This window comes from Alternaria hordeiaustralica (assembly GCF_023758085.1).
Source record: "Alternaria hordeiaustralica strain BMP 2776 chromosome Unknown scaffold_12, whole genome shotgun sequence".
Taxonomy (NCBI): domain Eukaryota; kingdom Fungi; phylum Ascomycota; class Dothideomycetes; order Pleosporales; family Pleosporaceae; genus Alternaria; species Alternaria hordeiaustralica.
In genome coordinates this window covers 618,693-642,833 of record NW_026056784.1, presented here as the reverse complement: position 1 = coordinate 642,833, position 24,141 = coordinate 618,693, and the positions used below count along the sequence as shown (strand labels likewise).

General features: G+C 44.3%; 8 protein-coding genes across 8 annotated transcripts; 5 read left to right on the top strand and 3 right to left on the bottom strand.

The window, feature by feature from the left end:
- Positions 1-8,436: 8,436 nt before the first annotated feature.
- Positions 8,437-9,717, top strand: J4E84_006481 (uncharacterized protein; the record flags this gene model as incomplete). The annotated part of the gene is made up of 3 exons (XM_049389070.1): positions 8,437-9,021; positions 9,069-9,465; positions 9,515-9,717. 3 exons carry the CDS (start codon positions 8,437-8,439, stop codon positions 9,715-9,717), a joined length of 1,185 nt encoding a protein of 394 aa, XP_049243344.1.
- A 402-nt stretch (positions 9,718-10,119) lies between these two features.
- J4E84_006480 (uncharacterized protein) lies at positions 10,120-11,922 on the top strand (the record flags this gene model as incomplete). Its single annotated transcript, XM_049389069.1, has 1 exon — positions 10,120-11,922. The coding sequence occupies one exon, from the start codon at positions 10,120-10,122 to the stop codon at positions 11,920-11,922; it is 1,803 nt and encodes a 600-aa protein (XP_049243343.1).
- Positions 11,923-14,536: 2,614 nt separating this feature from the next.
- Positions 14,537-15,754, top strand: J4E84_006479 (uncharacterized protein; the record flags this gene model as incomplete). Its single annotated transcript, XM_049389068.1, has 1 exon — positions 14,537-15,754. The coding sequence occupies one exon, from the start codon at positions 14,537-14,539 to the stop codon at positions 15,752-15,754; it is 1,218 nt and encodes a 405-aa protein (XP_049243342.1).
- Positions 15,755-16,520: 766 nt separating this feature from the next.
- Positions 16,521-16,896, top strand: J4E84_006478 (uncharacterized protein; the record flags this gene model as incomplete). The annotated part of the gene is made up of 2 exons (XM_049389067.1): positions 16,521-16,815; positions 16,865-16,896. 2 exons carry the CDS (start codon positions 16,521-16,523, stop codon positions 16,894-16,896), a joined length of 327 nt encoding a protein of 108 aa, XP_049243341.1.
- A 2-nt stretch (positions 16,897-16,898) lies between these two features.
- J4E84_006477 (uncharacterized protein) lies at positions 16,899-18,468 on the bottom strand (the record flags this gene model as incomplete). Its single annotated transcript, XM_049389066.1, has 3 exons — positions 16,899-16,937; positions 17,094-18,245; positions 18,295-18,468. The coding sequence occupies 3 exons, from the start codon at positions 18,466-18,468 to the stop codon at positions 16,899-16,901; spliced, it is 1,365 nt and encodes a 454-aa protein (XP_049243340.1).
- Positions 18,469-18,874: 406 nt separating this feature from the next.
- Positions 18,875-19,904, top strand: J4E84_006476 (uncharacterized protein; the record flags this gene model as incomplete). The annotated part of the gene is made up of 2 exons (XM_049389065.1): positions 18,875-19,388; positions 19,897-19,904. 2 exons carry the CDS (start codon positions 18,875-18,877, stop codon positions 19,902-19,904), a joined length of 522 nt encoding a protein of 173 aa, XP_049243339.1.
- A 53-nt stretch (positions 19,905-19,957) lies between these two features.
- On the bottom strand, positions 19,958-20,935 carry J4E84_006475 (uncharacterized protein; the record flags this gene model as incomplete). Its single annotated transcript, XM_049389064.1, has 2 exons — positions 19,958-20,560; positions 20,615-20,935. 2 exons carry the CDS (start codon positions 20,933-20,935, stop codon positions 19,958-19,960), a joined length of 924 nt encoding a protein of 307 aa, XP_049243338.1.
- Positions 20,936-21,603: 668 nt separating this feature from the next.
- SPB4 (ATP-dependent rRNA helicase spb4) lies at positions 21,604-23,589 on the bottom strand (the record flags this gene model as incomplete). Its single annotated transcript, XM_049389063.1, has 2 exons — positions 21,604-23,350; positions 23,399-23,589. The coding sequence occupies 2 exons, from the start codon at positions 23,587-23,589 to the stop codon at positions 21,604-21,606; spliced, it is 1,938 nt and encodes a 645-aa protein (XP_049243337.1).
- Positions 23,590-24,141: the final 552 nt, after the last annotated feature.

Sequence of the window (24,141 nt, the reverse complement as noted above, 5' to 3'; positions counted from 1 at the left end):
TAAGTTAACTACTTTTTATAGAGGCTAGCTTTCTAAGAAGATTATAAAGAGATGTTGTTCTCTAATAGTTATTTAAAGCGCCTTCTTCTTAAACTTACAAAACTTAGTAGTAGATATATACTTAGGCCTTCTACAGAACAGAAGCTAGTCTATAATTGCTTATAACTTGTTACTATAGCTATCTACTAGTAGTTAATTATTAAAAAAAAGATCTACCTAGCACATTCTATACGCGTGCGCTAGAGCTTTACTAAAGATAAGCTAAACTATATTTAGGTGCGCATTAATAAAGTCTTCTACATCTTTCTTAAGTTAGTTAGATAGCTTCTAGCTATCTAGCTTAGGTATTCTTAAAAGAGTATTAGCTATAACATTCTTCTTACTAGCTATATAGATAATATTAAACTTCTATATATTAAGAAGTGCAAGCTACTAAGTAATTAGAGCTCTAGAGAGATCTATTACGCTTTATTAGAGTTACGTAATAAGCGTCTTCGCGTCTATTTTAACTTAGAAGTTTACTTTATAGATATAAGACTAAAACTTCTTTAAAGAAAGTAGAAGAGCTTTATATTTATACTTACTTAAATTCTAATTTCTCTTAATAGTAGACTAAACTCTACTCTTAAAGCGTATAGAGTAATAATAGCTATTTAGATTAAGCTATATAATAACTACATTCTAACTCTTCTTACTACTATTAACTACAAGAATAATCTTTTAGATAGGCTTAGTGTAATTAATAGAAACTAGCGCTAGAGTAGTTGTTAGAGCTACCTTAAGATATTCTATTACCTACTTCTACTCTAGGCTCTATTTAAATAGTGTATTCTTATAGAAGAGCTTAAACAAAGAGGCTACAATAATAGTAAAACCTAGTACCTATACTCTATAGTAAACGTAGATTCTAAGAAACATTTAGACTTTTTTAGTATTATAATAATCTAGCTAACGCGTAATTTTATTAACCTTCTTTTTATTAAGGTAGTAGCTATATTTATTAATTTAATAGCTAACAACAATTATAGAGAAGTAGTAGAAGTTAGACTTATAGTCTAATATTATTGCGCCTATACGCTTAATATCTATAAGCACTTTATTAATATTTAAAAGGTATTTAGTAATAAACTACCTTATATCTAGTTCTACCTTATAGTTGCTATAGCGCTTCTTTAGCCTCTTAATATACACATTATTAAGGTATAGTATACACCTATTAGAGATGTAGTCTCTATAAATCTTTATTATAACACGTATAAACTCTACTAGAGAGTTTATTATATCTATTAGAAGTATGCACTATTGTATAAGTTCTAATAGTGTTAAAAAGGCTATTATGTCTCTTAAGTTCTTATATAGTTCTACTTAGTTATACTCTAAGAAGAAGTCTAATAGGCTTATAATAACGTATTCTGCAAATTCCTCTAAAAACTTATTAGAATTAGGTAGTAGGTTAGCGTCGCAAATTGTAACTCTATTAAGTTTTTAAGCATTATTAATTAGGCAATACCTCTTATCTTTCTTAGTAACTAAGAACTATAGGTTATAATACTAGCTCTTATATAACTCTAAGGTACCTCTATTAATATAGTTCTAAATTATGTTAATTATAACCTACTAAAGCTTTCTTAGAATAGAGAACTAGTTAGCTCTCTAGGCTTAATGTAGTACTATATTAATAATAACTAGAGAGATAACATCTTTACTAACTCTTCTAGATTCTCTAAAGTTCTAGGCTAGTGCTACTTCTTATTAGTAGAGAACCTCTAAAAGCATATCTTTCTCTACTAGTAATAACTCTAATAAGATTTTTATCTCTAAAATACGTTTAGGTATTATTTAAGTACCTTAGAGAAATGCAGCGTATTATAGCTTAAAATACTTAGTAAATAAAGCTAATTAGCTATTAGTATTAGATACTTGCTTTACTAACGCCTTCTTCTTCTAGTCTAACTACCTCTTAATAGGTTGCATTAGTTAGCTAGAGTTATTAATAAGTTTAATCTTAACGCCTTTACACTTATAAGCTCTATTAATCTAAGCGTTATTTAGCTAACTTACTACATGCTTAGTAGGCAGGCGCGCAGGTTTGCGCAACACTATAACTATATTAACTTTTAGTGTAAGGCCTTTATCTATCTTAGCTAGATTCTTTACCTAGAAGAACGCCTTACTCTATTTTATAGTATCTTTATTACTAATACTCTCTACAATATTACTTAGAAGTTAGGCTAATAACTCTTTAATGTCTTCTATTTTAAAAATACACAAGCCTTTATTATCTCTTATTAGTAGGCTTCTGTTAGGCCTAAGGCCTATTAACTTACTATTTAATCTTAATAAGTACGCTGTTAAATCTTTTCTAAGAGCTCTGCGCTTCTTCTATAGAACCTATTTACTAATAAGTTATATAGACATTTAACTACTATTTAGTCTACTATCTCTAACCTTCTCTATTATTATATCTACTACCTTTACATACGCGCACGCTGTACTACCTACTAGCTCTTTAGTTATATACTAGAGTGTAGCGCTAGCTACTACACTTCTATACCTTTTTCTAACGTAGGTCTAGTATAAAGACTAGAAGCTATAAGCTTATTACTTCTAGTATATATAAATCTTATATTAGCTTAGCTATCTACACTAAAGATATAATAGTACGTTAATCTATTAGTTGTATACTTAATACGCGCCTAAGCGTTTATTAGAAAAGAGTTACCTAGAATAATTAGATTAGTGCAGAATTCTATAATAAAGAAGTTTGTTTAGACTTTAATCTACCTTATAATAATAGAGACACTCTAGATAATACCTATAAAGCTTACTATGCTTCTATTTGTAGTAACTATCTAAGCAGCCTTTATACTACTTAGTAGTAATATAATTAGCAATATAGCTCTCTTAGCTACTTCTTTCTTAATAGTGTTTAGCTTAGCGCCTAAGTCTAAGAGGTAGAGAAAAGAGTTCTCTCTAATATTAATAGAGACCTTTAGGTAGTTTTAACACAAGTGCTTAATACCTATTAGTTAGTTATACGCTTAATTATCTCTTAAGTAGTTATAATCTACGTCTTTAGAGTTATACTCTTAGCCTTAATCTATAATAATATGCTGTTACACATAGCTAATCTTCTAGTTAGTCTAGTGTTCTGCCTTTAGGCTATAGTAGTTAACTACTCTACTAGCTTCTACTTCTACTAGTACATAGTTAGAGAGAGTACTAAAGGTAATTGTATTAACTGCAGCGTCTAAGAGATTTTTAAACTTCTATTTTTTTTTCTCTCTTTATAGCTTCTCTTATCTAGCCTATTACCTTAATATCTTAATAATATTAACTTTAAACTTATCTAGCTTCTTATTTATGTAGTTAGAGTTAAACAGCATCTTACAGACTTTAGGTATATTACTAAGAAGAGTACTAATCTAAAGAGAGATTAAAGTGCCTAGAATACTATAGATTATAGCCTATACATTAGGCTTAAGCTTATTAACAATCTTGTGCTTTCTTAGTTACTTATTAGTTATCTTAGGCTTTAGTTCTAATTATCTTTGTAGTGTTCTAGATACTTTATTATCTAGTTATATAAGATTATCTTCTTTACTAAATTAGATAACTCTCTTCTTATTTAGCGCCTAATAGCTTAAAGAGTATTCTATTCTATTCTTATAACTTTAAAGATAAGAGATATAATTATTACTAGGTCTTTGTAGTATTATCTTCTTCTAAACCTTAGAAGAATTATAAGATACTACCTTCTTAGGTTCTAAGAATACTCTAGAAATAGTTATAGCTGTAATAGTGTTATTACATTAATTTAGATTTGCTAGACGTAAGTAGTAGTCTAATTTATCTTTAGCAAAGATGCTTAAAAGCTTCTAGAATTATTCTACGTTATCTACTTAGAGGCTTCTAGTAGAGTTTAGTATAAGCTAAACTAAAATAGTGTTGTTTTTTACACTAATTAGAGCCTTTAGGTTACTAAACTAGGCGTTAACTATAAGAGAGTTAATGTCCTTCTTTAGAAATTATTACTTAATCTTAGCTAAAATGCTCTTAGCTTATAGTCTCTAGCCTAGATTATTAATATAACTCTAGAGATTCTCTAGCGTACTCTACTAAAGTATATTCTATTTATCTATATAAAGCTAGCTCTTGTCTATATACGCTTAAAGAGTTAGATAGTTCTACTTATAATAATTACTCTTATTATATACCTAATAATTTATAGTTACTCTAAGAGCCTGTCTGTTTGTAGTGCCTTAATTATATCTAGTTTCTAGATTCTAAAAGCCTTGTAAGTTATTATAGAAAGTCTAACTAGTGTTCTATTAGTAACTACTATATTGCTACTACTACTAAAGTTAATACTAGTTATTTAGCTAGAATTGCCTCTAGCTTTAGAGTAGATACGCTCTTAGGTAGTTTACGCGTTTATTAGCTTAATAGTCTACTTTACTGCGTATATTAGAGTTATTTATAAGTTTAGTTTTATAGTAGGTCTACTAGATCTTCTATAGTTCTATCTCTAGGCTAGCATAATTAATCTTTAGATTAAGCATCTTATTAACTAAGTTATCTACCTCTATATTAGTAGGTACTTTTTCTAGAGAAGACTAGAAGGCATAGAGCCTAAGTAGCTTATCTTAGAGTAGAATATTAAGCTTAGGTAGCTAGAAAGCCTGCGTGTAGTTATCTTAGAGAGTTAGTGCTAGTTACTAAGGTTACTAACAGGCTATTAGCTGCGCTAGGTTAAATTTAACTTCTAGAATAATCTCTTTAACTACTTTAGAGAGGTTAAGCATATAAGCTTCTTTCTCTACCTCTAGATAAGTAGTAAGGTAGTTACTAATCTTAGTGTAGTTAAATACCTTTAAGTTGTTAGTTTTTAAACTAAACTTGTTAAGTATCTTTATAGCATGCCTAAAGAGTAGTCTCTTAACTAGATAGAAATTTTAGCAATCTTTATTAATAGTTAATACTTTAATATAGCGCTTACTACAAATCTAAAATTTCTATAGGTACTCTTTAATATTTAGATTAGACCTTGCTTAGCACTAGAGAAGCTAGTGCTTAAAGTACTTAGCCTAAGCTTTCTATTAGTCTTTGTTATTAGTACAAAAGAGCTTTCTAAGAGCCTCTCTAAACTTCTTCTAGAATTTAGTAACTAGAGCGTTAAAATATTTATTTAAGGCCTAGATAATTACTCTCTACTTAGATTTGTAGTGCGCTAAAAGGTAATTAATCTTTATCTTATCTATAAACTTATAGTACTTTAACATGTTCTTAAAACGCTTAAGAAACGTAGTAACGTTAGTTCTATTAAACACTAGAACTATCTTTAATAAGTACAGAGAAAGCTAGATAGAATAGACTAGAGAGTAACTACTTAGCTACTAAAGAGACTAAGCTATTATCTAAAGAAGCTTTGCTATATTATTATTCTAGAGTTATACTAGAGGTTGTGCCTAAGGCTGCTAGCTAGTAGTGCCTAAGAACTCTAGAATGTCTAGCATCTTAATATTCTTCTAAAATAACGTAGGTGTTACTTTAGGTTTTATAGGCTTAGTTTAGAGAGGCAAAGATAGTTATTTAGTAAACTAGGCTTTTAAAAGAGCTTTAGCAACTAACTTAGATTATTTATTAACCTTAGCCTTATTAGATTAACTCTTACTTATTTGTGTAAGGTAGTACATAAGTATTATAAATAGTATAATAGCTAGTGTAAATATTAAACGTATAAGTGCTATTAATTAGATTTAACTATTTACTTACTAACAAAGTTAGGTATCTTTTACTAGAAGAACTATTGCTGCCTTTTTTATATACTATAATAGCTTTCTACTACTATCTTATTGTTTAGCCTCTTCTTTTCTAGCTATACTAAAATTAAGATCTACTATGTTAGCTCTTCTAACCTTTCTTAAGTCTTATTATTTATTCTTAGTAGAATAATATAGCTATATACTTTCTATTATATTATTTCCTATCTATATAGCTGTCTAAAAGGCAATTAGCCTAGTCTAAACCTCTTGTCTAGCTCTTTGTATTACTTAGCGTAGCGCTACTATAGCTATATTATCTATTAGCCTACGTAGCAGTTATTATTATCTAATTATTTATATTATTAGAGGTCTCTTAGTGCGCCTACTTCTTAAGTGTCTATACTATTAGGTTTCTGTAGCTTATAGTTTACTTCTACGCGTTTTCTAGGTATACTATTCTACGTATTATCTTATTCTTTATTTTATATACTTACTTATTACTTATTCTATTATATTGCGTAGTAATTATATCTCTTCTAAAGCCTAGTTAAACTATTGTTCTAATAAGCCTTTAGTAGGTAAAATGCGCACTTAAAGGTAGCGCGTAGTCTTTCTAAGGTAAGAGGCTAAATAGGTTAAGTTTTAGTTAGTTACTATATATAGTAGAGAGACTAGAAGTGTCTCTATTAGAATAAGTGCTTAATGTAGTTAATTATATTATGTGTGTATCTAGCTGTTGTTCTTGTCTAAACACTGTTTAGACCTAGCTTTCTCTAGCGCACTAACTCTTAAGCCTAATAGCTATTTAGCCTATTATTATGTTACTAGTTTTACTACTACAATAGATATTATAGAGTCTTTCTATTATAGTTATAAAATATAATTCTATATAGTAGTATAGTTAGTAAAGTCTAGATATAGATACTAGAAAGACTAAGATTTTAGAATAGAGAGCTAAAGAGATATTAGAAAGAAGAAGAAGTAGAGCTAAGTATACTAGAAGAATAGAATAGAAGAGAAGTAATAGTAGAAGAAAGAAAATAGAAGAATAGAGCTCTACTTATATAACCTTATTCTCTATACTATATTTTGCTTAGTAGATATTAGTAGTTACTAGAAAAGAATAAGATTTTAAATTAGAGGTCTAGAAATATACGTTCTTACTCTTTTCTTTAAGTTATAGCTTAGTTTATTAATTTTTAAATAAAGTGTAGAGAGGTCTAACTCTAGCGTAGCTCTTTATTTTATACTACTCTTTCTTACGCTAATATAGCTTATTACACTTCTTTACTCTCTTATAAGAAGTTTATAGAATAATCTTAGAAGAGATAGAGAATAGAGATAAAGTATTACTCTTATTACTATAGTTATCTATTAGATTAACAAGGCCTTTAGAAATAGAGTAGTTATCTTTATTATTACTATTAACACGCTTAAGTGCCTCTTTATCTTCTTACGTAATCTTAATATTACTAGTTTTAATAGTATCTAGAACGCTCTTACTAGTTTTAAGTATAGTATTATTATTTTTACTAAGGTTATCTATAGTAGTATTAGTACTATTACTGCTTAAGCTAGACGCGCTTAAAATCTTAATAGCTAGAGTAGTAGCTAGTTAGATAGTAAGGTAGTTTATAATATAGCTATAGATTCTAGTAGAGGTTCTACTAGAAGTAAAGCTAAGTCTAGAAAGTAAAGTAGTTAGTATAAAGTAAGAAAGAAACTAGAAAAGAGAGAGTAAAGCTTATAAAGTATAAGGTTTAAAGTAAAAAGTAAGTAGGTAGATAGTAGAATATAGTATATAAACTAAAAATTAGAAGCTAACTCTACGCTACTTAAGGTAGCTACTAAGAAAGTAAGAAAGAAAGCTTATAGATTTAGAAGTTATAGCTAAGAGTAAAAATATTATACTAAACTCTAAGATAGAGAATAAGAATATAATTAGAATTAATAAGCTTTAAAATAAAAGACTAGAGAAAAGACTAGAGAGAACTTATAAATTATTACTAGCCTATTAACTACTAAATTATAGTAGTATAAGTAAAGAAGTAAAAAATTAGAAAGTAGGCTTTAAAGTAGAAAGTTAGTATAGATATAGCTTATTTAGATAAAACCTTATAACTTATAAGACTAGCGTAGTTAATATAAAACTAGTTTTAAGCTATAGAAGTAGAGTAGTAAATATAAAAAAAATAAAATAAATAGTAAAGAGTTTTATTACGCGCAAATTTAATTAACTTAGCTAAAGCTATAGTTATAAGTAGTAGTTATTATAATAGTTATAATTATCTAAAAGACTGCTTCTTCTAGGTAGGTAGCCTAAGCTCTACTAGTGCGTAAATTAAGCTAATAAGCGATAATTAGTAAATACAAGGATTTTGCTGCGCGCGGTGAAACTTTACCCTTTATCTCTAAGCGCACGTTCGCTACCCTCGAGCGGCGACCCGCACTTTCCCCAGTACGAGCCCGTTAGCACCATAAACCCGGAGGCTGGAGAAGTGAGAATATGCGGGATGGATCCTAGTCACAGGATCGTGGAACGGTAATTACGCCGGTAGCCTGTTCGTCTATAGCAGTATATAATAACCCTCCGCCCGTCAACCCCGTACTCTTCTCCACACCACATCACATCACCTCCACTTCTCAACTCGATCGAGCTTGGCAAGTCACGATGCGGTTCTCAAGTGCACTCCCCCTCTTTGCTGCGACTGCCCTCGCGCAGTACAGCACCCCGCCGACCAACTCGAGCTCGTCCGGACCTGACAAGGACGGCAAGTACGAGATCTTGTCTGAGGGCATTCGCGGTCACTTCATTCCATATGGAGCGTCCGTCTCCAACTTGTTCGTCATGGGCAAGGACGGTGTTGAGCGCGACATTGTTCTCGGCTTCGACAACGCGACTGCTTACGAGGGCGAGGTTCATCCCCATTTGGGTGGTGTGCCCGGTCGTTACGCCAATCGCATTCGGAACTCTACCTTTTCCATCGATGGCGAGCAGTTCTTCATCGAGCCCAACGAGAACAACAACAACAACACCCTGCACGGTGGACCGGATGGATGGGACTACCGTAACTTTACTGTTGTGGCGCATACCGAGGATTCCATCACCTTCTCAATCGTCGATCCCGACGGCAAGGAGGGCTTCCCCGGTGAGGTCGTGAGCTACGTTACCTACACCATGACTCCGAACACCTGGAACATCAAGATCGTGGCGCTTGCTACCACCAAGAAGACGCCCATCATGTTGACTTCTCACGTAAGTAAATTGCTTTTTGATGTATATTGCAACGCTGATCAGATTAGACCTACTGGAACTTGGACGGATTCGGTAACCCTGAGGATGAGACCATCTTCAACCACACTTTCCATATCCCATACTCTGGCCAGCGCATGGATGTAGATGCCATTCTTATCCCCACCGGCACTATTCTTCCCAACGAGCAATACTCTGTCAACGACTTTTGGTCGGCGCCCAAGCAGATTGGTGCCAACCAGACTGCGCCCGAGCTTCTCGGCAACTGCGGAACTAACTGCACCGGTTACGACAACTGCTACCTCGTCAACCGCGACGAAGCTGAGGCTCTCGACTGGCGCAACTCTGGACCTGTCGCTTCTCTGTGGAGCGAGTGGTCCGGCATCAAGCTCGACGTCTACTCTGACCAAGCCGCGTACCAGATGTACAGCTGCCCCGGTCAAGATGGTATGTGAGACATGCAATATTTTCGTAAAACCGCTAATAAAAGTGCCAGGTACTCTGCCTATCAAGTCTACTCAAGGTGCTGAGGGAAGCAGCGGCTACGTCCCCAAGTACGGCTGCGTCGTCATGGAGGTTCAGGACTGGATTGACGCCATCAACCACCCCGAATGGAGGCGCGAGAAAGAGCAGATCTTCGGTCCCTCCAGCGGAGCTTACACACTCGAGGCCCAGTACGTCTTCTCTACCACTGAGTAGATTTCGCACTACTGTGGCGAAAGAGCGGAGCCTTGAGTAAGGTGACATGATACCACGTGCGATAGTATAATTAGACATCTTTTGAGGATGTCGTAATGGTAATCGAGGTTCATTCCTACTTCACGTCGAGTTTTGCTTTGCTTTCTTTGTTGTGATACTCCTTTTCGTCGGTCAACATGGATTTGCGGTCACCTTGGAGTTGCCGTCACCGCGGATTCGATGCCGTCGTCGTTGCCTACGTCCCTGTCCATCTCGCCGACTGCTCCTTCCTTTACACCTTTACCCTCACCAAACAACTCGCCATCTTGAGAGCGAGAACTTGCTATCCAAAGACAACCCCAAGGGGTCGTCTATACGACTCTAGCAAGCAAGCTGCTCGATCCCATCCCCCTCACCTTCACCATGGCTGGCGGCCACAAGAACCGCAGCAAGAACCGCCGCAAAAACAAGAACAAAGGCAACGCCAAAGAGGCCACCGAAGAAGGCCCCAAAGCCAGCGATGAGGGTAAGGCAGAGAGCTCACAGCTGCCCGCACCCACTAACCTCAAGTCCCCCATTGACCTCCCCGAGCTCGACACGCCTAACACTACTTCATCCCTGAACTTCGCATTGCGCAACTTTACACCTCAACTGAGCACCACTGACAAGAAGAAAGCGGGCAACGAGACAGGTCCCCAGACACCAGTTGTGAACCCGGTTCCACCTCGCTCTGGCTTCGATGATTGGACGTCTCCAGAGCCTGATGTGCACAACAAGCCCGAGCCCGGTCCCTCCCAATCACGAAAGAGCAAGACGACTCGCGCTTTGGGTCTCGCTCGAGCCACTGATGCAGCGAAGAGGCTGCACCGTGTCTTGGGCATAGCACCGCCAGAGCCGTTCGTTATGCCGCCTGACATGCCGGAGGGTCTAAAGGAAGATTTTGAGGCTGGATTGGAGGAGTATGGACTCGATAAGAAGATGCAGAACCTTGGGTTGAATGTGCTGAGTCAGGCGGCGGATATGCAAAAGCCTCTACCGGATAAGCCGCTGTTCCCTTCTCCTCAAGTTGAGGCAGAGACTTGGGATGAAGGACAGGGCAAGGGCAAAGGTAAGGAACCCATGTCTACTCCAACAGCCAAGGGTAAGCAACCTATGGCACCTATTCAAGATACCCTCGCCATCCACGACCCATCAGGAGTAGAGCCTTCGTCAGCTAAGAAGCGTACGCCTCCAGGCGGTGATGAACTCTCCGGCCCGGCTCCCAAAGGTTCCCGTGTAGACGGCACAACCGGCCTACCAACCCTTCCTAAGTCATCTTCATGGGATATCGATTTCCCCGGGTATACTCCCGCGCTCCTCACCATCCTCCTGAACTGGTCCTTCACAGTACAGTCATTCTACCGGCGCCTTCCAAACCCCAAGGCATTCCGCGCCCATGCCTCGTTTCCCTTCCCCGTCACCGCTCCGATCTACAACCACCTCATCTCCGTCGGCTTCTACGACACCAGCGTCGTTCCCCACAAGGAGATCAGGTTCTTGGGTCCAGGTGATGCGGCTGAGATCGCCTACGCAGAAGTCGACGTAATCCGTGGCAAGGAGGAACGCGCTGCTTTCGAGGAGCAAGAGCAAAAGCATACGAAGCTCGAGGAAATGAAGAAGAAGCTGAAGCTTGGACGCGGGTACCGTGGGCCGGGAGGAGAGGCGACTCGATCCCAGGACCAGATGCATCTTGCCATCCATGGAGAGGGACGATGGGCGTACGTCCTGATCAAGGGTCACCCCACCTCGCCTGAGGACATCGCGCCGCCGCATATCATGCTTGCGTGGCACATCTCCGCCGTCACCGATGTGTCGAGTTGCCTGCACACTGTCTTTCCCGGGAAGGATGCTCCTGCACCTGGTAACCCGTCCACGACCCCGACATCTTCTAAGGAGCCACTGAAGCACTTTGTTTCCCTACAGAATCTCGTGAGCGGAAGCCGTGGCCAGAAGCATCTCCATCGCGAGATCCGCTCAGCCTCGAGCACTTCGGAGCTGCCTCAGGTGGATGCATCGAGCATTGAGCCGCAAGAGGGTGCGCTGACGTTGAAGAGGACGGTCGCCAAGATGGAGAAGGCTGGGAGTATACCGCTTGTTGAGGGCTTCCGGGTTGACGTTGGGCAATTCAAGGGATGGCTGGATGCTGTGGGTAAGGGAACAGGCAAGCTCATTGTTTGGAGGAAGTAGTAGTCTAGGACTCTACCATCCGCGCCGGTTGCCTAATATGTGGCATCAGTGGCTTGCAGTACGAGTGGGCGAAGGATTGAAGTTGGGTTGGCCGTTCGGAACAGATGCTTCTAGCGAGGACAGTGTGTGAACTTGCTCTCGATTGATACAGCAATCGCTTGAAGCTAGTCATCGTTCTGTCTTGGGGACTCCGTTCTAACTACACACTATTAGCTAAGACCACCCAAGGCATGGAATTTACTTCTGCCCCAAAGCTACCCAAAAGGCGTCGCAATCGTGAAGCTCTTGAGGCCATCAGATTGATAAAAATTGATGCAGTTCGCTTACATTAAAGTGCGGCGTGTCATTGCGACACATGGTGGTCCCTTATCCAATGATTCACGTGTTTCCTGAGCCGATACAACACGGCCTCTTCGTCCATCGTAGGCAGGCCACTTTCATCAAGTCGCCTGTTAACGTCTTCCGCGAGTTCCATTCGAACATCTTCGGGAATATCCATCCAGTAGCGGAGTCCTTTTCTGGGAATCTTTTCCATGTTTGCATTGACCGCCTCGCGAAGTACTTTCTGGGAAGTGGATTAGAACATGTGATAACGCTCCGTGTCACCAAGCGAATGCATGACATTGTACTTACATAAGGGAATGATCTTTGAGCTACCTTCTCCCAGGCTTCGTACTGATCTGCGACTGTTATCGGTTAGCATCGATAAGCGTCATGTGCGCCGAGTATGCATACAGCGCTGATAGTGGCGCAGCTCTGGTAGAACCTTTGAAACACGCCACTCGATCCCTTCATCGTCTACAGGTGGAAGCCCTTCTTTCACTACAGACTCTCTGATCGTTTGAATCAGATATTCCTTCTCTTTTGCAGTGAGCTCGGTCAATGTGGAGCGTGTGAAGTCTTTGCAAACTGCGAGTGAGACACGCTGCGAGAAAGTCAGCACTATGAGCGCGTCGCGACAACGGATTGAGCGAGATTTGTACCAGGAAAATTGGCCATTGTTTCTCAGATAGCCCCAGAGTTTCCCTGACGGTGCTTCTACTCATGCGCCGAGGGATATGGGTCCCGGTTGCCCAGAGAAATGCTGTGATCCTCATTGCGCGGGTTATCCAACGCGCAAGGTTGGCAACATCGCACGGGCTAGATCAACTCGGAAATAAGAAGATTCAGGTACCGTGGTATCCAGTCTGCTCGTACTTGGGTCCAAGGCTGTCGTGTGGCGGTATGGTGTTGGAGATGTGGGGAATGCATGGCGGCGTTCCATGTCGCGTTTGACAGAGTGCAGACATCATGACCCTTGCATTAGCCTATTTTCGGACCACGCTAGCATCCTAGCGGCAAAAAACAATCCGATCCACCACACAGCGTCGTCGACTTCGCGCGCAACACATGATGGCCCCAATGCGGCGTCAACTTATGTACGATCCTACGATTTGGGAGCCTCACCGAGAGCCTCAGCCGCTTATCGCGACTGTTCTATCGAAGTTAACCCCCGTTTCAGGACGGGGCGGTGCCCGCTGCAAGGTACCATGCCGCATGTGTGTGATTGGGGCCAAAAAAATGCAGGTGGCAGGCAGCATATTTCATGCTCCGTCCTTAGAATCCTTCCTGATACCTGCGTACTTGTTCAAGCTTTCCTTTCTCTGTTTCGTTTTTCATTACTGCTTTTCAATTTTGGCGACGAGAGTTTCCGGTACGCTCAAACGCCATGGCTTATGAACCCGTTGGACCCCAGGCAAAAGGTCCACATGTGTCGGTGGAGTATGATGGCGGCCTGAACACCCAATACGATTCCGGGGCGTACAATACCGCCCCGCATGTTCCCCAGGATAGCGATACGGAATACAGTGTTGATAATACGAAGGGCGTATCGCAGAAATGGCCTTCGGATTTACGGAAAGTTGGGAGGATTACGCCATTGAAAGCACTGGTCCTGGTTTTCGATGTGATTTTGGCTTCATCGCCTATTATGTTTCTGGGTGAGTACGATCGATCTCAGCGTGACCACACTGAGCTGCTTTAACGATTACATCGACCACTTGCTGACATGCTACAGCTCTGGCCCTTATCGCTGCCAGGTTGAACGGGAAAGAAGTGTCGGACTATGGTACCAAGCTGGAACAAACACTTCTCCTTTCGCCGACAATCTTCCCCCTCATCTTCGCGGCCTTGATGGGAAGGTTTTTCCGACATGTTGGTCTCTTCCTTGCTCAACGAGGCACAACTCTCGGCCGTCTCGAACAGCTGATAGGTTGCCAATCCGTCTTCTCCGCACTCGAACGTCAATTTTGTCTGAGATCTTGGTCTCTGCTTGGACTTGCATCCGTCTTGATTTGGCTCCTTTCGCCAGTCGGTGGACAGTCTGCACTTCGTCTTATTGACCAAGAGATTGGAAACGTCCAGTTTACCAAACAAGTGCGCTACCTCCATCCGACGACGTTTATGGATTCATTAATGGAGACTGCTAGTACCCTTAGTAAGTTCACATATGCCAAGCTCATTTCAGACGTAAACTGGCTCTATACTTACACTATTCGTAGGTACAGGCCGTAGCTCCTTCACTCCGATCTTCCTCACATCTATACTCAGCAGCACCAGATACCGTACTACACCCATGGACCTATGGGGAAATGTCAAACTCCCGCTCTATCGTACTATCGAGAACAGTACGTCTGACGAGTGGAAGTTTGTGCCTAACGGTACAGCCGACAACGTCACATACGCTTCCCTAATCGGTATCCCGATAGCCGGGCCTCCCTCGGTCGGCATTAGCTCTTTCAACATCGAAGCTCGCCAATTTGACGTGACCTGTTCAAGCAACAATGCATCACGAGGAGAACCTATAGATTTTGTGTCAAAATACACGTGGCAACTCCAAGTAGTTAACGATACAGCGCCGCCGCCTTGTAAAAAGAACGAGACGTTCTGTGCGCCCCCGGTTTGTGCTAGTTACCCCTGCCCAATCCGGAGTGAATCTCTCGTCGATTTGGATACAGGAAAGTACTCAGTGGCGAATTGTGGGCTGTCGTTCGAGAAATACGAAGTCGGAGTACGCTGCAATGGGACGGAGTGTGCCGCTTACAAGATGAGGAAGATGTACTTGTATGACGAGGACTACCCAATAGGCTACGATATTGCCCTAAGGAGGCAGTTCATGGCTACCGCGCTCCTCGCCATGACGAGCGCGGACAACTTCAATATGCCTGTTGCATTTGCTCGAGGCGCGACGACTATGGAGAAATGGCTGCAGGACCCACTCGACTTCACCGGCGTATTCTTTGGAAATGCCGAACTCTACAAGCTGTCGCCGCAAGTCTTCGGCGACCGTCTGACTATTCTGTACAACACATTCTGGCAGTCCACATACGCCAGCAGAGCGATCGGCGGAAATTTACCAGCATCCGTGATGGAAACCGGCGCTATGAACTTCACCCAGGCACAACGTGCAGATGCCAATATTACATTCGTCGCGACCGAAGCCAATGTATCGCAGGATACGACGCCAATGTACAAAACAGATTGGAGATGGTTCGCAGCCTTATTGGTTTGCTCATTCATACTGCTTGCCGCCGCGTACACCGGACTCGTACTCAAGTACATCACGATCGCACCGGATATCATCGGCTATGCGTCCTCGCTGACGCTTTTGAATCCTTATGTCCCAACGCCTACGGGAGGAACTACTTTGACTGGATTGGCGAGAACAGCGTTGATGCGCGATTACCCTGTACGCATAGGAGATGTCTGCCCGAATGAGGCCGTAGGCGCGATAGCATTTGCGAGGGCCGACAGGAACGTAGGAAAGCTGGACAGGAAACGATCATACATATGAGCCTACAAAGTCGTAGCAAAGCGGCGTTGCCGGAACTATTTGAAAGATATAGAAGAACAATAACGTGCATCACATATCATCAATCGCAGCCATGGCTGATCATGCCTCGGAAGGTCGCACGTCAGATCCGCATGCCACCTCATGTGCGTCGATGCGACTCACTACAGAATCCTCGATTCATTCAACGACATTCTCGAACACTATAACGTATCACATATTGTCGCGCCGCGGCTATAATCACCACATGAAGCACACCGAGACAAACGACGCCATACCCACGCGGCTCGCGAAATCCAGGATCATGGCTGCAAGCAGCTGTCACCACCTGTCAAACCTGCGCTATAAACATTTTCACTCTTAACAGTAGCTTGAGTGGTGTAGTTGTTTAGTCGCGTAGCCGATTCGAAAGTAATGAGGCATTTGGTGTGTCGACTCCAAGACCTGCGGGGTTTCAGGTGCCTGAGGCAGCACTTTGGAACACCAACATCGGCGGACGCTAGCATTGTGACCCCGCCTAGTAATTTTGACAGAAGTGCTGTAGATCTGAGTGTAGGCGCCGTGGGGGCAAATGTAGGACTATATATGTAGGAAAGGATGCCTCTGCGAAAAGCTCATCATCAAGCCAACACTCATTCATCTCACGTTCACTTCATTTCATTCTCTTTACTTCACTTCTTCAGCGCTCGGTCGCCCCATTCATTCAATAGCACATCAAGATACCCATCGCTTTAACGCACTTTCATTCCAAATACTTCAATTTGTCAACATGAAGTTCACCAGCACCCTCATCGTTCTTAGCGTCGCTGCTCTCAGCAACGCACGCGCCATCTATGTTCGCCAGAACAACGCGCAGACCTTCACCGGCGCTCTCGGTGGTGTCGCTGCTACACCCATCCTCGACTCCGGCATCGCCAACCGCCCCTTCAGTGTCAAGGGTGACACTTTTGTCAACCTCTCGGGTGCTCTCCAGCGCTCTTGCGACCAGCAGTTCAACGGCTGCGCGAACTTGGCCAATGGTGGACAGGGAGACTTCTCCACTCAGGATTGCCAGGCTCAGAAGCGTGAGTTCGATGATTGATAGTCTCTGGAACGAAGCTAATCATATGGTAGAACAATGCGATGCTGCAGGTGCTGGCAACTAGAATTACCCTTTGAGGCAGTGAACCGGGGTATGCTGGAGGTCCTTTAGCGGTCAGCGAGGGGCTTGATGCTTTGCGACGAGGGGCTTTGCACATACATACTCTTACGATTAAACGTAACGCAATTTATGAGATCCCAATAGAACTTTCACATACGCACCTCTTGTGTCGATGATAGTGACTCAGGGTCATGTCTGCACTAGCCCTTTCTCTTTCTCTGCTTCATCTTTCCCCGTAGAATCTCTCTTCGGCAAGTTCTTGAGGCACGGCGCATTGAACAGACGACCGCTCCATGCACCGCGTGCTGTGCCAACAGCTACTACGAACCACAGCAGAATGACGGCTACGGCGAAGATCGTCCCTAGAACTCTGAAGAACAGACTCGGGAAGATGTTACCAAGCTCCATCGTACTAAGCGCCATGACCCCAAGGGGAAACGTGAAACCCCACCAGCCCATGTTGAACGGAAACGGCCGAGACTTGTAGATGGAAGCCAGTGCGAAACAGAGCCAAGTCAGCCCAAACGCCCACATGATGAGCGCCAGAAAGACCCCGAAGACGAAGAAGATGTCGCCTGCCACGGGAATATCTGAGAAGAAGTCCGTTTCTGGAAAGACCCGTCTGCTGACCGAACCAAGATAGGTTATGGAATAGCCGCCCATGCCTAGGGGTCCTAGTGGCAAGAAGGATGACACAACAATCTCTCGTGGTGGTAGCTTGTGCAAAGCCAGGCGTGTGTAGTACATGACTAGAACCGTCATCGCTAGTGGTGTAGACATACCCCACATAATGTACGAAGCAAGTATCGTGCCCAGAGCATGTTGCGGGTTGGTCAAATGCTCTGCGACTCTGGCGCCGGTACCAGCTGCGACTATGGATGCAGCAATAGGTAATAGCTGAGCTGCTGTGATGCGATCCAAAGCCTGACGGTCAGAGGCAGAGATCAGTAGGATCGTGAGCGATATCGTGACTGAGACAGCGACTACAGAATCGATCATCCAGCAAACCCAAGCAAAGGTAACAGCCCAGGGCCCCCAATATGGGATGCATATTGAGCACCAAGCTGAGATGAGGGTAGCGAATCCCATCGGAATGGTTCCAAGGAAGAGCGAGTTGACACTATCCGCGATCATAACGGTCCAGATTTCAGGGTATGCCACATATCGGAAGACAGAGACAGAGAAGGCGCATGCGAACAGGATAGTGTTGAGTCCAAAGAAGATAACCGCAAGCCAGTACAACCAGTCTGCTTTGAACGGTATAGCGACGAGAAGTAGAGAAACTACTCCCGTGCCCATGGTCACAGAGAACCATGACGGCGAAAAGTTCCTCACAATCCTGCGCCAGCCCACCTATGCTTGTTTAGAGTACATTTCCAAGCCTCGTGTGTTGAAAACGTACGTCGTATTTCGTCAACTCCCCAGATGCGACCGTAGTATTGGAACCGGTAGATTGAGCAGCTGACGTCGATGTCGGGCCCGGAGACTTCAGCCGTCGTATGGGAGCCCGCTGGGCCGCAGGCGCAGTCAGAGCAGGATTATCCGACGCGACGCGATCAAGTTCGTAGTCGTCCATCTATGCGATGCGCTGTCCGAGTGTGCATAGCAGTCAGGCCGGCTGGAAATGCCATCTTGGATAAGACACCACTTTAGCGATGACGATGCAGTCGCCGCGCCGCCATTGCCCGCTCGCAAATCCCAGAGCCCAGATCCAATCACGTGGGTAGCACGGACCGATCAGTTTCACAACACTGAACCTCGTCGAAAAGGCTGAACCTCACTTCAATCTTCTCCGCAAACTTCCTTTGATCACGTCAGTTCCCTGTCGTCACCCCCGCATCCCCATTCTCTGGTCCCGCAAGCAGCGAGTGCAGGCCTGAACCATACTCAATAATCCTTCGGTCTCGCTTCCGAACATCCGTGTGCCTGCCGCTGGACCCTGATCTTCGACAGCCGCATTCGCACTTTTGGTCACCAACAACATGCCCGGCTTTTTGGATCTTCCACTTGAACTCCGAAATCATGTCTACGAGGTGTTGCTTAACGAAGAGCTGGGGCGTTCTTTCCGCGGGGTTATGGTGGTGTCAGAGCATTACGTGAGGAACGATTTACCGCTTCGGTGTTATCGCGGGCTGCTGCGCGTATGTCGCCAGACACACGGAGAGTTCAAGCAAGCAATCCAACACCTGGTCGCTGCGAAACGCCTCAACTACGAATTCGACATTACCTTCTCGCATGGCCGGCCGTACTTTTCGTTGAGCTGGGTTCAATTTGCGGCGCTTTCGCCTACCATCAATCAACTCCTTATCAACGTCGACTTGCGCACAAGAGAGTCCCTCCGAGACGGGCCGCGCGAATCTTTTGTTCCTCATGAGCATGAGCTGGCTCATTTGTTGGAGCACTCGCCGACTTGTTTTGCCAAACAGCTCTTCGATTACATTGCTATCTTCCTGAAGACACTTGCCAATCTATTATTCCAGGGCAATCCTCATTTCAGTGTGTTATACACCGAACGTATGATATTAAACCTGCGTACGCCAACGAAGGTGGTAGCGCTTGGGGGAAACGGCCACAATCCAATCACCTTGTCGCGGCGGCTTCGTGTCGACCAAGCCGAAGCCCGCAAGTTACACAACACTATGCGCAACACTCTCCAGATTACGTCAAACAATTTCAAGGCATTCGACGCAAACAACTGTGACCGGCTGTTCCCGCTGATACAGATTGGTTCTTTGCGGTTTGCGACGGAAGGGGTGATATGGGGAGAAGGACACAACTTAGTACTTGCGCATGATGATTTTCAGTGGTTGCGGTATTAGACGACTTGCGAGTCCTGAAAGTTCGAGACGCTGATATGACGACATGGACTCCAAAAAACTCAATCGTTACTGGCATTCATCACTAATATGTCTACATGGAGTTTGGAAGCTGTCATCTCTATCATGACTGATCACTAAGATGTCTACATGGAGTTTGGGAAGCTTCATTCTTTACTGTCTATCAGGTATGTAGGAGTCTGGCCGGTACATCATCTTGATATTCTTCTGCACAAAATCTATGTAGTCCTAAACGACATCCATCAAATCAGCAAGGTCATCCACATCAGACGACGTCTTGCCTCTCGCCGCCTTCTTCCTCGCCCTCCACGCCTGCTTCCGCGTCTTGTCTTTCACCTTCTTCTGCACCTTCTTCTCCTTGGCTAGCGCCATCTCGGCCGCCAAGCTATCCGCCTTCTCATACAGTGTGCCGATCACGTGCACGATGTCTTCATCTCGCAACAATGCGTCATCCGTCTCACGACCTCCCGGACCAGAGAGGCGCGCATTGACGGCTTCGACGAGGTACCTGCGCACTAGGCGCGCTGAACCGTGAGTGAAAGAAGAAAGGGCGACGAGAAGACGGAGGACCTTGGCGGACATCTCGTCGTTGGCGGGCTTCATAGTAGGTGGTAGGAGCATGTCCCATTTCTTGCCCCAGTTCGTGAAGATAGCCGTTCCGAGGTTTTGCTTGGTGTCCATGTCCTCAGGAGCGGCAGCGGCGATGTCCTTCAACTCTTGTTGAACCTCGACGTACGGGCGCGTGATGCGGATAGTGTTCACCAAGACGGAATCTTCAGCCTTTGTGCCGAGGCTGGTGATGTGTTCGCACCGCTGTGAGTCGTTGAGTTCCTAAGCATTCTGTCAGTCTTTGCTAAAGGCAGTTCAATAGGCAGCAATTCATACCTTCCACGGCTTGCCGTAACCGTCAGCCCATGCGTCGGTAATCTTCTCCATCTCTTCGCCATTGTAGAAGATGCAGTTCCTAGGCGAGTAGGGCACCATGATCTCGAACTTTTCTGTAGCGACTTGGACAAGGTCGCCGGGTTTGCAGGCGCAGATGTCATCGATTGGTTTGCCGCGGATGTCGTAGGTGGCGGCGTAGTCGATACCGAAGAGCGAGCGAATGTCCTGGAGGATCTCATCGTGCTTCTTGGATGGCACGAGGCCGAATGCGCTCTTGGTCTTGTTGATGGTGGGGCAGTGAAGAGCTATTGAGAGACCCATGGTGGCGTTGACGTGGTAGTAAGCGCAAAGTGATGGAGTAGATGGTAAAGGTAAAGGACGCCAGATTATGAGAAGACGCAAGAGTGAGAGAAAAGTCTGGAGAGCTTGGACGCGCTAGAAGATTCTTCGTTCGAAGGTGAAGGTGAGCGTTTGCATTGTGCGACAGTACGTCACCGTTGCCTGGTGAGCGCTCCTCCACCGCCTCGCCTTCACTGCGGGCAGAGTCTTGGGGTCTAGCGAGTGATCCACTGTTGTTACCCACAGCAACCTGATATTGCCTATATATTGCTTGTAATATCGTGAGTTTTCATAAGAACATTCCGGGTGGTCGAATGGGTTCAACGGCGAGTTTGAGACACTCAAAGCTGTTCCTCCTACATCACAGCTTGAAAACAGAAGACGGGTTTGATACACCCAACCAAGTAGATAGCACCGATCAAGGATATTCTTTTTTGCTGTCGAGTTCGATTCTAGACTCTAACATTGATTCTTTTGTTTTTGCTACGTTCGATTCACGAACTCGTTGTGACTCTTTTTGCGCGATCTTACAAGCTAAGTCATTATGCGTTAAAGCGAAGTGACTCCGAACAAATCAAAGCAGACTCAAAGAGCTCTCGTAGTAGGACAACATTTACTGCAAGTGATTAAGGTAAGTAGACGCCCAGCAATCAATCGCTAAAACCCTCAAACTCATCCGCCGCCTCTTGGGCTTCCTTCTCTGCGACCTTCTTCCTAACCTGGTCAATCATACCCTTCACCCTCTCTTCCTCTTTCCGCTCATCTTCCGTCAAGGCCGCAACACGGTCATGTTCGCGCTTCGCAGCCTTCTTTTCCCTCCGTGATTCCTTGAGCGCCTTCGCGTCCTTCTGCTGCGTCCACGCCGACGCCTTCTTATCTTCCGTGACATATCGCTTCTTGCCCTCCTTCTTCCCTTCCGCCTTATTAGCTTCGTACTCGCTCTGCTCGACCTGTCGTTGTGCTTCGCGCGCTTTGTCTTTGTACGCGTATGTGCTGAAATCCATGGCTACGCCTAGACTGCGGTCTCCGTCCCACTTCTTGAGTTCAGGCATGCTGGGGAGTTTAAGTAGACCCCAGGCGTTGCCGTGTTCTGTCCAGTCGAGATCGGGGATGCGGAATATGGAGCTGGCGGTGTGTTTACTGTAGGCGCGGACCCAGGAGACGAAACCTCGTTGTGCTTTGTCGAATAATGCTCTGTCGGATTTGACCACCTTTCGTATCCGATTGCTCATGGCTGTGGCTTCTTCCGCAGATACTGTGACTTCAGGTATTGTTAACGGCGTTACTGGGGTCTGTCGGACACGGAGGAACTCGATGTAGTCTTCTTCTCGGCCTGGACTGAGAAATGTGACGGCTAGGCCTTTACGACCTGCCCGACCTGCGCGGCCGCAGCGATGGATGAATGTTTTCGGGTCGCTTGGTGCGTCAAGTTGAAGGACCAGGTCGACTGACGGGATGTCGAGACCACGAGCAGCGACATCTGTTGTGAGGAGGATGGATGGGGTGATGCTCTCAACGAATTTGATAAAGTTGCGGTTCCTGACCTTATCCGGGAGTTTGCCGTGCAGGGGCACAATGGTGTATCCTTTCAGAACTTCAGGTAGGATGTGTTGGAAGTAGTCGACTGAGAAACATGTCGCCAAGTACATGATGGACTTTTGCGGCTGCGGATCCAATGATTTCAAGATTTTCTTGATGGCGGGTAGCTTTTGCGATGCTGGTATGGTCAGATATGTCATCTGCAAGCTTGCTGGCGTTTTCTTGTCTTCGATGGCGCCCATTTCTCCTGTCTCACTATTGGGTGCAGCTCGCGCCTTGACCTTGACAGCGATACGAACCGGATTCCTGAGACCCACGCGGATTAGTTGGTCGACAGCCTCGGAAACACTAGCACTAAAGAGACCGGTTCGGCGTTGCTTTGGCAGTCGTGAGAGAATCCTTTGCAGGTCATCTTTGAAGCCAAGGTCTAGAAGACGATCCGCTTCGTCGAGAACGAGGGCATCAAAGGATGACTGTGAGCAATGGACATGTGGTGAGGAAAGGAGTTCGAGGAGTCGTCCTGGTGTGCCGATGAGTACGTTGGTAGATGATTTGAGGAATCTGCTCAGGTCCTGAGCGGGCGTCACTGATCCTCCGAGAAGAAGCTGGGGTATGACCTTCAACGTTCCGGGTGGAAAGGTCGGTTTTGGCGGAGCATCGGCGTCTTCCATGTCGGTATCTTCATCTTCAGGATCCAGTAGCGCGGCAGAGGGGGCGTGAAATCTGAGAAGCGACGAAAGGACTGTGTGGATCTGTGTTGCAAGTTCTCTGGTAGGTGAGATGATAATGGCACCCACGTGATGCTTTTTTATAGGCGCATCCAGTCGCAACAAGCGCTCGACGATGGGAATGAGATAACTAGGAACTTGTTAGATGCGCATAGAGTCTGGCAATGTATGACCTTACGCTAGAGTCTTTCCACTTCCTGTGACGGCCTCGACTACAACATCAGAGTTCTTCATGAACATGGGGATGGCTGCGTGCTGCACAGGCGTGGTCTTTACGAAGCCCATGGAATCCACAGCTTCGAGAATCCATTCTGACAAGGCAGGCGTTAATGCGCTGAATGAACGATCTATCTTAGTCTGGGGCGCCATGATGCACTATGATATCGTGAAGATGTCTGCTGGAGTCGCCACGGCTGTACAGAAAAGTCGCGCGAACTTTGAAAATAAAGTGGAGCACTGCACGGCCACATTGCGCCACACTCTAGGGCTGTCGTTCACAGGCAGGTACACTCGAGAGCACGCGGGGTCGTCACATGTGGAACTGTCACTGCTTCGAGCGCATCTGACAAAAGCTTGATTACTCAAAACATGATGCATCCAGTTCGCGAGCCTGCAATGACACACTGACACGGTGTCTCCTTTCTCGAACCTGATCGCATCGCCAAGGCTGATCCGCCGCCACGCTGATCATAGGCGCATTCGCGAGACCGGATCATACATGCGTAGCCGTGAGACCAAATTTCCCAGGCTCATGCAGCAAGATTACAGCCGTCACGCCCCGACCCCTTCCCTGTTCACCCGCCTATAACAAATAAGACGACCGCTGCTGTCGCCTGCACGCACTGTGGCATCTTCTGCCTCCCTAAACGATGCGCGCTGCCCGGACGAATCCGCGGGCCATGAGCCTCTGATCACGCCTGA